Source organism: Buteo buteo, chromosome 4 (genome assembly GCF_964188355.1).
Source record: "Buteo buteo chromosome 4, bButBut1.hap1.1, whole genome shotgun sequence".
Taxonomy (NCBI): domain Eukaryota; kingdom Metazoa; phylum Chordata; class Aves; order Accipitriformes; family Accipitridae; genus Buteo; species Buteo buteo.
In genome coordinates, this window is record NC_134174.1 from 64,631,193 (window position 1) to 64,646,278 (window position 15,086).

Below are 15,086 nucleotides of genomic sequence, written 5' to 3' on the forward strand. Positions count from 1 at the left end.
TTTATGAAAGCTTATATAAAGTTTACTGACACTTAGAAAGTAGCAAACAAAACCATAATAAATAGAAAGTATATGGCAATAACCCTATGACAGGTATAAACAAGACAGCTTATATAAAGTGTCAAGATATTTTGATAAAAATAAATTTAATTTTACAATATATACATATAAAAATCTTCTCTGAAGGAAGCATTTTAAAATATTTTCTTTAAGGCACCTAGGGGGAAAGAAAAGAGAAAACAATAAGACAACATGCATTAAGATTTGGAACTTACTAGACAATTGTGACAATAAAAGAATTCAATCCTGTCATTTAAAGGATTTTAGAGGGAACCAGGCTGTCTCCCTTCCCGCTTCCCTAAGTCCTTCTTCAGACTACTCTATTAACAACATCAGCTGTCAGCAGGTTAAAAAAAAAAAAAAAAAAAAAAGTACAAAAACTAAGCTATGATTCTTCACAGCATTGCATTGAGTATAAAGTTCAAAAAATTAACTCAAGTATATCACTTAACTGACCATCAAATGTAAAAATAAATTTTTTTTCAGTTAATTACTACGTAGAAGACTAGATTACATTTTGTTCCATAAAGAGATCAAGAATATAAAGATGTTCCAGATGTTATACAGTTACCCTACTTATAGGTTTTCTACACACTTAAGTCACAGGTAGTTTCCCTGCAGCTCTTCCAGATGCATAAGGAACTCATGCACTGTATCCTTATTTAGTTTGATTTATTAAAAGAACTTACTTGAGGAATTAAGCTATCTCCATTTCTTCTTCATTTCTATGATGAGGAGGGCTAATCATAGGTTCTGTTATTTCATATGTTTCTACGATTTCCTGGTTAGATATGACAAGAGTATGTGAGTTACAAGAGCTGAACTATTTCAATTTAATTGCAGTCACCACCAGGTAAGTAATAAAGTTTCTCATACTAAAGCACTATTTCAAATTACTAAATTTCTTCTGCACATTCTGAGTGAGGGACAAAGAAGAGTGGTATGTGCTAAAAACTACTTTTTGTCTAAGATTTATTACAAACAGCAAACAGTGAGGACATTGCATGGAGAACTTCCCCTCTAGAAGCAAGTATCATACATTAAGGAAAGAAACAGACTCCGTATTTATGCCGTCCTCATATAAAGCAGTAAAGGCAAGTCACTGCACAACTTAAAAGCACTTAAACTGACCAGGCTTCAACAATCAAAGATGAAATTGCTATCCCAATTCTCAGTTTTCTTGCAGTTAAAAGCATTAATTAGATTTGTGATTGTCCTGGAATCCGTAAAATTAAATGTAGTGGTAATATATACAGGAACACCTATCCTTATCAGAGTACATAACAGCACAGCCCTCACATGCATTCTTACACTTAAGAAAAAAATAATAATAATCAAAAGTATCAAGTGCTATCTATTATACCTTCCATTCTTGATGGTTCAGAGATATGACAACCTGGTTCCGTGCTCCAGTACTACGGTCATCCTCCCCTCCCGCCTTGTCTTTTGAAGGCTCTGTTCGAAACATAGTGTTTTCATAGTCTTTATACTTGTAAAGTCAGCTTCCTCCAGGAACACAAAAGCTTCACAAAAAACAGATCAATTATACATGCGCCACTAAGCTATCTATCAATAGCCTGTACTATATACTTAAGAAATTACTTTAGTCTTACCTCCTAAAATTTTAAACACTAACGTTTCTCAGAGTCCCAGAAGGACCTAAGTATTTAATCCTTTATGAAATCCCACCAAAGTCTTAATCCCATTGATATCCTGTGGGAATGAAAGCCAAAGACCTTGTACATAGGAAGGCATTTCCTTTTCAACTGTTTTGAAGTTGCAGCACTTCCCAACTCAGATAGACAAAGAAGACTTCTTGCACACAGAAATATCTACTCTCAGCAAAGCATAACAATGTTCATATACTTACTAGAGAAAGTTTCACTTAAAAGGAAAGGTAATAACCTTTTATTTCTATTAGTAGGATTAATTTGTATAGATCAGCATATTGGCCTTTTTCCATATTTTAATATTTAAAGAGACTCAATCCTTTCAGTTCCTCTCATAGATATCTTCATGCCTTCAATTACATTCACTGCATATCCCTGAATCTCTACTCTTGCAGCTAAAAATATACCAAAAACTTTGTGAACATGTAAGAGGTAGCTACTTTTCAATGTTGTAACAAAAAATTATTATAGTCTTCCAAAACTAGATTTTACCTATTATTGGCAATTTATCGTCATCCAGCTTTAATCTTGCAAAACCATCCTAAAAGACAGTAGGATTTAAAATTTCAGAATTTAGAGCTATCTAATTAGGATAATGCACTGAGATTTCATATTTTTAATTAATATATTACATAATCATAAACAGATACATATATGGATAAAGCATGTTATAATTGGCATACCAAATAAGAAAAATTATTTAAATATAGCACTTATTCATGAAGAATGCAGCTGATATATGACAGTTAGTAACTGTTGGATTAAAAAAAAATTGTTTTATTAAAAATCATTATTAGTCATTAAATATACTTTAGTTAACACTTTCTAATCACATCACTATTCATTATAAACCTGAATTTAGTCAAAATATGTTTGTAAGTTTTTCTCTTTTCCCAAATTAATTTTATTTATTAGACAAGCTAAGTATAGTTTGAAATCCAAATCTACAGATTCAAAAAGAACAGAAAACACTGCAGTGACATACTTTCCTACAACCTCAATAACTCTTCTGTACTCTATGACTACTCTTCTATAAACTAAAATAACATGAGCTAGGATTCCTTTTTGAAAAGTGCATTGACAGCAAAAATTTCATGATTGTTTTGTTGGTAAATTGACTGTAATAGAAAAATCTAATTAAAAATATTAGTCTGTCAACTCTGTTTTCTTTTTTATTCAATTACCAAAATATCATAGACTGTTTGTGGAAAACAAATTAGGATTCCCAGTATTTCAATCCTAATCTGTCAATATCGAAGCCATAAAAACAACAAATCAATATTTCTAGATAATTCCAGTATCTAAAATAAGATTTCAAGACATACGCCATGCCTTACCCTTATAATGAAAGACACATGGAAGATGTTTTCCACAGTACGTGCAAAAGAGTTTGGATCAATCACAAGATCAAAGAAGGAAATAGGTGTATCAGCTAGAGATGCAAAAATGGGTTTGTTAATAAAAAAAAAAAAAAAACCACAAACAAAAAGGTGGTAGACAAAGAGCTAATATACCTAAACACAAACTTAAGTCAATACTCCTTTTAGAAGCTAACTGAATGTTTATGTCAATCTAGTTACAATGCTAACTAATTTCCCAGTGGCCTGCAGAAAGAAACAAAGTTTCTAGAGAATGTTATTTTCTGCCATCTTGTGCCACAGGCATACACATACAGAGTGACCACTTGATTGCCTTCTAAACACTGGCATGCTCTACTATGACGGAGAGGGTAGGATTTCAGTTTACTTTGCAATCAAACAGCAACTGATTAGTGCTCACAAAAAATACAGTCAGTATATATCCTTCAATATAAAGATTTCTACTTGTGACCTCCACCTAATTTTGTTTCTATAGTTTAACCACTCTTAACTGTAGAAGATTAAGAGCATTCATTTTCTCAAACTAACGCTTTAAAAGCTTAACTGAATCACACTTACGGTCATTTTTAAAATGAGTTTGCAATAATCCCAAGATCCTCTCTACTTCTTTTTCTGTAGCTTCCTGATGAGACTCCTCCATTTTTTTTAACTGGAGAAAAGAAACACAGTTTCACCTCAAATAATCACTGTTGTTAAGACAAGAATATGAAAAGGGCCTTTTATGAACGCGTAACATGAAAGATAATTTTTTCTCTCTACACCACACATGCACAGTTACAGACACACTTATGCAAACATGAGACAACTTACAAAATGCTTTAGGAATTAATTCCCATCTTGCAATATCAAACTGAAAGGCCACAGTTTGTATGTTTTGAGCCTATTTACTGGTCTATGCTTACTTTCCAATAGTTCTGTGGAATTGGGTTACCCCTAGTGATACATAGTCTGTGAGTTTACTGAAGTTTATTTATAAGCATAGAAGGGCAGTTCATCAAGATCCTAACTTTTTTTCAGAAAAGGCACCTAAGTTTACATGTAAGAAATATCATGTCCTGAAGTTTGACGTGGCCAAAGGACACAATTATTGTGATTTTACAGATTTGTTCATTATCTGTAAAGCAGGGTACTCCTAATCGTCCTTCAAGCACTGTAATCAACAGAGTACCAAATTCACTTTTCAAGTACAGTCTTCAGTAACGTGTTTGCTGTTCCTGTTAGCTAACACTTTCCCTTCGACCACCTTGCAATAAAGCAAGCTACAGAAACTTTCACACACAACTGTATCTCTAACACAGACTGACATGTATGCTGATCATCAGTGTTTACCTAAGCAAACCACAAAGAGCAGTCACTCACTTCTGGTAGCAACTCTCTCAAACCCTTCAGCTCCTCTTCTTCCCAGTACAAACTGTATCAGAATAATTTCTATCACTATTTGGATTATTGTGAAGTAGGCTGTATTTAGAAAGACATATACAACATTTTGCCTCTATGTACTGGCATTATCAGCCAGAGGTTCCCCGTAACAACATGGTTTATTTTTTCAAAGTTTCAAATGTAAACCTCTCTAAGTATACTTAGACTTTTGCCTTTCTGCCAGAGTAAGACAGAAAGAAGAGGGAAACAGGAAGCAGGGAAAATATAGGTTAAATGAGCTAATTAGTTTGCTGTTGCTAACCACATTTCTGTGCAAATGCCACACACTGTTAGACACTTTTTAAATAAAAGTTGAAAACACGCTAATGTAAAGAAGTTTCTTTTTTGTTTCCTTTCAAAGCAAGAGCATCAGAGCAAATAAGCTAATATGAACTTGAAATCAGTCTGTAAATCCTGTTTCCTTCCACTCAGTGAAATACTGCAGTCCACACAAAACAAATCAAGCAGCCTAATAATGAAATCTGAATCCTTTAGTATTACACAGTTCATCACTACAAAACCCAAACTAACATGAACAGAGATAGTTAAAAGTCACTTGTAATAACTATGCCACAACAAATTGTTAATAAAGATAACACTTCACAAACCTGAGCAGGCATTGCCCGTTTTTCTTCTCCTCCCGTAGCCTTTTTCTGCCTCTCTATCCGTTGCCTTGGTACAGGAGGATCAGACTTGAAAGATCCTAACCTAACCGATATAAAAAGACCATATATATGGAAATATATTTTACATTGTATGATAAGAAATCTACATACTGAGCAGTTGATCTCCTCCTGATAGAAGTGCAAAGTAATGACTGATATCTAAAAATATCACGATACCACATTTAGAGATTTCTATAAAGAACCATCCCCAGAAGTTGCTCCCAGTATGTTGGCAGCCTCATACCAGAATTAACAACAGATGTATAAAATTTGATGCAATTACTCCAACTTTTTTTTTAAAACTGAAAGCTTTAAATCTACTTTTCTTAAAGCTAGTTAAGAAATTAAACAGAATATATGGTTCATATCCTCAAATATCTCCATTTGAATTTATTATAAACTTTTCTGCCTGAAAACTCTCTCCATACAATATTTCTCTCTTTTTCATCTATTGTTTAGTTTCTGTAAGTTCAGGTTTGCAGTAAGCTTTTTTTTAAAAAAAAAAAAAAGCCACACATTTTTAAAATATAGTCAATCAATAGAACATTCAGTACACTAAGAAGAGATCCAAAGCTTCTCATTAAACAATGTGAGCATAATATACGTGCTAGATTTATGCACTTTCTTGAAGTGCTTACCTCTATCTATTGACTACATAAGGAACTTAGGCTCCTAACTTTGATTGCCTTGAATCTCCAAGAAGTTAGATGCCTAAACGAGAGAGTGTGAATTGAGACTCAATCCGTTAGTTCAGCCAGTAGCCAAAAAATCTGCAGCACCTATTTTTCCTTATCTTGGGTGAGTTGTGACTGCTCAATTTCAGAAGTCACGGACTGACCATGAAAAAAACCTAAACTCAGGCCTCGGATAGGAATAGATGGAGTCAGAAATAAGTGGTTCTTTTCCTAAACTGAGAACTACACTTTATTATTTAAAATTAACACTCTGCAAATATTCACACATCCTCCATCAAAAGAAGCCCATCATTACTTAAGATGTCAAAACGCAACTAATGAGAAAAAAAGTCTTTCTTGCAGTCAGTTTTGTCTTAAGGTGATAAAAATGATTGAAAAATATACTTATCATTTAGAGCTTACAGCTTTAAAGTGCAAACATAAGTTTGAAATATCTCAATTAGCTATCCAATGTTAAATATCAGATATTGCATGATCAAATGATTATATTCAGTAACTTTGTTACAATTACAGTGATACTTATTGGAGGGTGGAACATGTGTAAAAGCATAAACAACTGAATAATATTCTATCAGCTCTACTGTTGATAATTTAATTGAACTAGATCCTGCTATTCTAGGCTGACTTGATGAGAGATTTAAATTGGAGCACTGTGTATAAGCAAGGTGACTGAGGGTCATTTGACAGCAGCTAAAAAGGCTCCTACTAAATGGGTTGCCTACGCATAAGGAGAGATGACGTTGCTTCTACAGAAGGCCACTTGCCAGTAATCAGGTGATTTCTTCTGAAGGCAGAGCCAGAAAGCAAGATTCTAAAAGACAACCCATTAACACAGACGTACAACGAAGAAGTGTTGGCCTTTTCATGATAATACAATCATCAGATAAAAGATATAGACCCTGAAGGACTGACCTTCCATAACTGTCTGGGAAAGAAAGAAAGAAAAAAGAAAAAAAAAACAAAAGGTTCCTCTATTCATGATTCTGGCTGCAGCTTTGCACAGGGAGAGAAAGATGACGGAAGAGTCAGCTTTTAAAGGAAAGAGGATCACTTCTACTGGTGTTGGCCTAGAACAGGTAAATCAAGAATACCTTGCTATCTCTACTAGATACAAGTGATATTGTTTTGTAGCCAAGCCAAATCAAAATCAAAGAGAGAAATATGGAATATTTTGGAGACAAAGCATTCACTGTACCATAAGAACAGAGACCACACAGAAGTTCTTGTTGACACTGTGTGACCCCAGATTAAACTCTATTCAAGACCAGGGCATTAAAGATAAGAATCAATTAAGGCTATTAGCTTGTGCTGCAGTATATACGATTTCCTTAAATAAACTTACATATAGTGAAAAGAAGGCGCTCTTCTGAAGTATTTTTCTGTTTCTTCTCCCAGTTTATGCCAGGCATTACTAGGTAAATAGCCACCTGAAGTGCCCTCAGAATCACTATCATTTTCTTCTACTTCTATGCGATTTATACCCATGAAGGTTAGCTACAAAAGAAGAAAAGCTGCAATGAAAATTCACTTAGAGAAGAATCAGTAAATACATTAATGGTGAAATAATGTATTACGGTGTTTGTCCTGCTAGATTAGTATTTAATATCACTCCATAAGAACCTGGACTTTCCTGAATACATTGTGAAAACAGGAAAACACTCACATACAGACTTCTTGTGTTCAGCAAGCATCAGCAAGGAATGAAAAAAAAAAGCTATAGGTAAATAAAACTGCCTATATTCCAATAGAATTTCAATGACGTATGAAGTAGCAAAGCATTACTTAAATTGCACTATAAAGCTAAGATGTCTCACAGTTTCTGAACACCACACACTTCCAGGAAGCCTAGCTCCTCGAATACCATAAAACAACTTATTTGGCTCAATCCTGCATCTACCAATCCAGACTTCCCCAGGAAAAACTTGAATAAAACAATTGAAATTCATGGGGTTTTATACTGCAGAGCTCTAGACTTGACCAAAGGCTCAGACTCCTTATTAATCTGCTGTAACATAAAAGAAAACTTTCAGGGAGGAAAAAAAAAGTCTGCTTCAAAGCTTTTCTGAACTGACTCTTCCACTCAGTCACAGTACAGAGACAAACAGGTCAAGTCTAAAAGCATGCAAGCAATCCAAAGTCCCATTTCATGTCAGTGACACAGGGCCTTGAGAACTCCATCCTAAAACTTGTAAGGCAGTAGACAGGATAAAGAAACTACTTAGCTACTGAGAAACTACAAAACAGTGGGTATAAAAAAAAGCGCACAAGACTACCCTAACAGCACGAACTGACTGAACTGTGATAAAGTAGCAGCAATGCAACAATGAGAGGGTGGGGGTGGCTGTGTGGCTGCATTTTAAGTTAGATTTTCCCCTATGCATAATGGAAATGCTTAATACACAGTTTAAAACAACGAACAACGCTAACCAGAAAGTTAATTGAAGAAATTCATAGGAAGAGTGTTAAATTCCATCAGATCTGTCATGTCCTGCTGACAATCTCAGGCTTTTATTTTATGATTCTGTCACAAATAGGGTAAACCTCTAGCAAAATTGTTGGCAAATTCAGAGTCAGGAACTTACCAAGTCTTCCGCAAATGCTAGTGAATCAAATGCTGTCATCTCAGAGCGCAACTCATTGGCCTTCTCCTTTCCTAGATTTGATGCTAGGACCAGAAATTGGGCATCCAGTGCAGCCTCTCGTGCACAGGAAACTGTTACAGAAAAGATTTTTATGTTAATATTATGAAATTGTAAAAAAATAATAAAATTTAGCATATAGACTATCCTGGGTATTGAGCTTTGTAAATCAATTTATTGCAATGACCTCTAACACACTTACTTATATAATCCTTACAATCATATTTGCATTTAAAAAAAGAGGATGACACTGACAAAGGCAAGCATGGAAAAATAACACATTATCTTAAAGAATAAAACACATTTTTCATCAATACATTTTCCATCTCTCCAAGTGAAATGCACCCCTCTACACTCATATCTTTTATAAATGTACTACTTACATATATTGTTCTACAGAGTCAAGATAAAGCACGGAGTATTTCTAAGTGCAAATAAACACTAAAGTAATGGTATTTATTTCCCCATATCACCTTATTCAAACAATTCCTCTTCAACTGAGCATATCAAATTTTACTTTAATAATTCTGATAATGTACATGGACTTCAATTTCATTCTCTTGCCCTTTTTTGTTTATAAGGCATCATCGCCTCACACTTGGCCAACTGTCAAGCAAACACCTCTAATAAGGACCACAGAACTTGTTTTACCTCCACTAAACAGTTTATTGGCTTCTTCCAAGGCTTCCGTCAGTCTGTTGCTTTTTGAACTCAGCATATCCTCACGATTTTCTGTGGGATAGGGACACAAATGAAATCCTAAATTACTTAAATATAGAAGCGTCAAGAAATACATACTTACACCTTAATCAAAACTGGCTGGTTCATAGCCCATCATACACACAAAAATACAGAATATACTTACAGTACATTAATTGCAAGAGTACATAGGCTCTATTTTTATTAATGCTTATGCACCAACTCAGTTTGAAGTAGTAATTTTCCATTTACTTCAGTGGAATAAGATTTATATGGTTGAATTTACGTTAGCACATCCCAGATTCCTCTTGGTTCCAGTAAAATATCTGTATCTGTGGCAAAGCAGCTACCAGATACCATAGTTTTCTGTATGTTATTCATCTTATCCATAAGTTATTACAGATCTTCACAAAAGAAACCAACCAACCCCCAAAAATGTATGCTTGGTGATATCTGAAGATCACCATGTCAAACGCAGTTAGTTATACATAACAGCACACATATGACTTAAGGAGGCTTTCAGATGTTCAATTCTGAACAGCGACTCATAGCACTGCTTTTAAGGACCTACACCATACTCAATGCACTGACATACCACTGTTGTTCTTCTGCATAAACACAGACTGGAACATCCATAAACTGCGTTGTATTCTCTCGTAAACAACCCTACCAATTTAGCGCGTATGCAGAAAACAACCAACAGCACATGTTGCTAAATTTGACAGCGCTTACTCAAACAACCATTGTTACGCTTTCATGAGGAAAACAGCACACTCCATAGACGGGAGAAGTACTGACACACCTACCTAGAGAGATGCTAAAAATCACACGGCATTTTCTGGAAAGCCTAAGAATAACTTTCTGGTATGGGCGGATACTGGTTCCTGCCCTTTCAAATGAAAGCTCAAACACCACGAAGGCAAAATTAAAGGCTTTCAGTACACCTGCAGGGCTAAAGCTGACCGTTCCCCTGCATCAATGCAGTCACACGCGTGAAGTGCCGGTAAATCCCTCACAACCTCGCCGTCCCTGGGCTTGCAAGTGCTTCCAGGGAGACCAATTTCGATCTAACCACAGGCTCAAGATTTCAGCACCCCGAGGAACTCACGAGTGCCCACGAAAGCTTTAGCAGTTCCTCAAACAATATCTTCAAGCTACCAGCCCGGCACCTAAACGGCTGTCCCGCCCCCCCCCCCCCCCCCCCCGGCAGCCCCCATCTCCCCGGGATAAAGAGTCATCCCCGCCGGAGACGAAGCGGGCCGGCCGCCCCGGGGCCGGGCAGAGGCCGGCGGCCCTGAGGCTCCTGAAGCAGCCGCACCCCGGCCTTACGCTGCACGTTGTAGATGAGCTCCCGGTACTGGTTCCGGATTATCCTCCTGCTGCGGTCATCGCCGGCGTCCTCGGCGCTCTCCGGCGGCCTGGGCGAGTCGCCCGCCGCCTCCAGTTCTTCTCCCTCCTCCCCGGAGCGAGAGCGGCTCGACACGCGTTGCTGCTGGTCGTGCCGGGGCACGGCGCCGTTGCCCGAGGTGGACGGCAGCGAGAGGCGGCCGCTCTCCGCGCCCGAGCTCTGCGAGGAGAAGAGATCATGGCTTCCGCTCGCCTCCGACATCGCTGGTCGGCGCCCCGGGCCTCCACCAGCCGCCAAGGAAGAGGGGCGGGAGACCGCCGCCGCCGCCGCCCGGGCAGCCCGGCCCCGCCAAACGGCGCGGAAACGCCGTTACCAGCCACAACGGCGGCCCGAGAGGGCCAAACCCCGCGGGGAGGGGAGGGGACGAGGGCGGAGCGGAGCGGAGGGGCGGGAGGGGAACGAAGCCGCTAACAGCCCACCCCGAAGCGGGCGCTGCCGCCCGGGGAGGTCGCTGCCGGGACGGGAAACGAGCAAAACCCGCGGTGCCATAAGCGGGCGAGCTCAGTCAGTCAGTCAGTCAGTCCGTCCCTCCCTCCCTCCCTCAGGGCGCCCGCCGGCGGGAAGCGGCTCCTCTCTGAGGTAACGGCGGTCCCTCTCTGAGGTAACGGCGGTCCCTCTCTGAGGTAACGGCGGCCTCGTCACCGGGCGGGAATGCGGCAGGCGGACCGACCACCGCTCGCAGCTCCCCCCTCAGGCTTTGCCGAGCCTCGCAGGTAGTTTAGTCGTCGAAAATAAGTTGCGCCTCAGTCGGTCGTTTCGAATAAATCCCCGAGGGGTGCGCACACGCGCGTCCGCGGCGTGACTGTTTTTTTTACCTCGTGGAGTAAGCAAGTTTTCTGCTTTTAAACGCTTTTAGGAAAGTGGAGCAGAAAGGTCCGAGAACTTTCACCTTTATTAAGGGGTGGAAATGTAACGATGAACCTGCTGGTAACAAACCTTTCATCTACTTTTAAGCTTCTCTAACATCTGAGGAGCAGAAGAGGTGAAAATTGGAGGCAAAGGCATGGCAACACTTGACTGAGCATCTCTAACACGTGTATTTCCATATAATATGTGTCCATTAATCACTAAGCAGGGATCCGTGCTCTGGCAAATAAAGTAACAAATTTATGCTTTGAAGTGGAATAAACTCCTAAATTAGTTAATCATGACCAGTGGCATTGTTTATACGAAAGACAACAAAGTTAAAGCTGAGTTAAATGTAAGAATATGTATTATTAATTTACCAGGAAGAAATGTCAGTATTTTCAAGTTACCCACAGCAGCCAAGCATTACATGTCTGGAAAATATTCAACAATATTCAAATTGCCATTCAATGATGAGCATTTTATATTACAGACAAAAAAAAATTTCTCTAACGCATAGTTTCTCCTCTCTTTCTATTCATTTCCCAGTACCAGTATCATTAGAGTTGAGTTTAGTGTAACAGTGGATCTGGCTTCTAATTTGGAGCAGCGGGCCAGGTAATGTCCCTCATTGCCCTTATTTTCTCATAGTTCATCATAAGTAGTAGAACTCTTGTATAAATATCAGTAGCTTAGGAAGCATGCTGAATGATTATTTCCGAAATCCTGATGATCCTACTGTAAGACTTCCTTGAAATAGACTTTTGGTTTATGTTACCACACCGATCAGATAAAACAATCATTAGTAATCTATTTCAGTTGTGAGTATAGAGTTTGCACAAGATTCTGATGAAAAGAGAATTAAAAGATAGGTATTAATACCAAGTTGCTATAACCTGTAAGAAATTTAAAACAGCCATATATGCTAGAGGTTTAATTCCTGCTTTCCTGGTTACAGCATGTAATTCCCCTCAATCATGGAGTTCATAGTTACAGTAATGCATATGCTCTCTGCTTCAGTGTACTATTTAGTGTTCAAACATAGTGACAGGATTGCCTAGAAGTTTTTGCAATCTCAGTAAATTGTAGAACAGGAGGCAAGGGTTCAGAACATTCAGGATTTCACAGTGACTTGTTGAGGGCTTCAGTAGGCTGGAAATTGTTTGGTGAAGCAGCCAGAGAGGCAAAAAGAAGTAGCTTCTTTGTAATTTGGATAATTTAAGTCCAATTTTGTATTGGTTCTAAAGCAAGTTCTATTACACAGGACTTATTGCAAAACAGCATCTCCCAGCTGACTCTTCTTTCACTGTTAATGTGTATTTATGTAACCAGTTAGAAGGCATTCTAGGTGTAATGAACACTAGAAGCATAGGAGATTTTCAAATTTGGGAATCTTTCATGATATTGATATAGGATGAAATACACTGTATTACAGAAAAGGCATGGGGATGAAGTGTTCTGTAATTTTAACAGAAAATAAAAGTAATTTTATTAAGAGGGCACATCATTAAAAACAAAAACATACTGTTACTTCAATTAATGTATCCCAGATATTTTACAAGAACACATTCAATAGCAGGGATTTCCATCCTCCTGAAGTCCAAAACTACAATATTCTTTTCTTCATAGTACATGTCAGTCAACTCCAAATTTTCTTATACATTCATAATTCAGTGGAGCATGAATCCAGAGGTGTGTTGGGTTCTCCTGACAACTTAATATACTTGTGAAACTTGGGGTAAAATCTAAATGCACGACTTACCACAGGCTGGTACAATTAATATGAAACTTCCTACAAGCTTGCACAAGCTCTGATCCATACAAAAATACTGCCCATCAAAATGAATTCCTTGTGTGAATCCATTGACTCTAACACAGCTATCCTAAAGGATGATTTTAACAAATACATTGTTTCAAAGACAACAGATGTCACTTAATGTAATTCCAAATTATCAATATAAGGGTTTTATTATAATACATGAGTAGAATAACAATATAGTACATTAAAAGTTGATTTTTAGGAACTTTCCTAATGACTTTTTAAAAATCATACCTTTTCATTGCAAGGAATCTAGCAATTTGTTTGCAACTTTCTCTGCTTAATTTTCAAGTTCAAATTAATACCGCAAAATATAAATACATAACACTGAGTACCTCATTATATTTACTTCTGCTGGACTACAGACTGCAGCTATGCCTAAGCTATCTTTCAAAATGTGTTTAAAATATTTCATTTTTCAGTACAAAGTTATTGGGGTCTTGAACAATTTTCTATTCTTGCACTTTGTGTGACTAGTAGAGTGCTGTCAAATTTGCATTGCAAATTCATTATGAGTAATATGCTTTTGGACCCTAACACAGAAAGTCTCAAGAAAGGATCCAAACAAGACTGGGGCCCATTGTGTACAATGCAGTACACAAACATATAGCAAGAAATATTCCCTATTCCAAAGACTTTGTAATACAGTACAAAATGCAAAATGCTGAGCTGGGTGGGAGTCAAAGTACTAAAGAGTTCAACATCAGGTGAAAGGTTCAATACCTTGCTGAGGAAATTCTGTTTTATCCAGTCTCATACAAACACTAATCTTGTGTTTCTGAAGATGGTGCTTGCTTTCTTGAAATCTGTGTTTGACCTTTCTTAGTGCTTAGACAAGCAGGGCCTTTTACTCATTGAAGGCAAGAGCAAAATATCCCACAGACTGCTCTTTGTCCCAAGTACACAATATAGTAGCAAAAAGTGTTCTTAAGGAGGCGACCCAAATTAACCAAAAATTAAACGCTAAAAAGCACAATAGTACAGGAAATACCATGCAGCATATAAATTCACTTTTAACAAGAATATTGTGCACTATAAAAGGATTTCAACAATTACTGTCACATTCCTACAGTAGCTTGTACTATACGTGAAATAAGATGACTCCACATAGATTAGTGGAGTTTAATCTGAATTCAGTTTTCAGTTTCATCACAAAAACCTCTTTCACTGAAGCTACACGTGTCACTTGGGAGTGGTAGGAGTGAGAAGAAAAACCTGCTGCTGCTTGTCATGTGGACCAGTCTGTCACAGCACACACCGTGCAGCTATGTGTGAGACAGAAGGTGGATGCTGTCAGGACTCCTAATTCCTATTCCATCTTCCTGTTGCAGAGAACAGACTGGCGGTTTCAGACAGTGTAACCAAGTATCACATCATCTTGGGTCATCTGGAGAAACTGAATCTGGGAGCACCGAGGGTAAAGGTATAACTTCAACTATTTGCAGGAGGACAGAATTTCAGGGGTGGGAGTATCAGCCAGCACAGCCCTCAGTGTGCAGTCTCATGACTGGAGGGTGACAGAGAGCCACTATGCCAGCACAGGTTATCCTGAATGTAGGTAGGCACATACGTTCTGCAGCCTGCCCTAGATCTGCAAAGATGTCTAGGTTCTTGACTCCTGCCAATTTTGGTGGGAAGAAGTGCCTAAATCATGCGCTAACTAGATCCTGTATTTCCAGCTCTTGCTGTAACAGTTGTCCATAAACTATCTTACCAAGTGAATTATTTTTGACCTGTGCTGTGTCAGTATTGTGGGCAGGAGGTTCCTGATACAGGCAGTGAATGGC

The 15,086-nt window shown here is 38.1% G+C and overlaps 1 protein-coding gene across 2 annotated transcripts; it reads right to left on the bottom strand.

Annotated features, from left to right (window-relative positions):
• Window positions 1–129: 129 nt before the first annotated feature.
• Window positions 130–11,318, bottom strand: NSMCE4A (NSE4A component of SMC5/6 complex). 2 transcript variants are annotated; one of them, XR_012650182.1, is made up of 11 exons: window positions 10,556–11,318; window positions 9,179–9,259; window positions 8,471–8,601; window positions 7,231–7,382; window positions 5,137–5,236; window positions 3,668–3,758; window positions 3,068–3,162; window positions 2,223–2,271; window positions 1,424–1,583; window positions 750–841; window positions 130–217 (listed from the first exon to the last, which is right to left on the bottom strand). XR_012650182.1 is itself a non-coding variant. In XM_075026542.1 (11 exons), the coding sequence occupies exons 1-10, from the start codon at window positions 10,833–10,835 to the stop codon at window positions 758–760; spliced, it is 1,155 nt and encodes a 384-aa protein (XP_074882643.1). In that variant the 5' UTR covers window positions 10,836–11,228; the 3' UTR covers window positions 130–217; window positions 750–757. The 2 variants fall into 2 exon arrangements, 1 of the variants encoding a protein (XP_074882643.1); XM_075026542.1 differs by having other exon boundaries at window positions 1,424–1,515; window positions 10,556–11,228.
• Window positions 11,319–15,086: the final 3,768 nt, after the last annotated feature.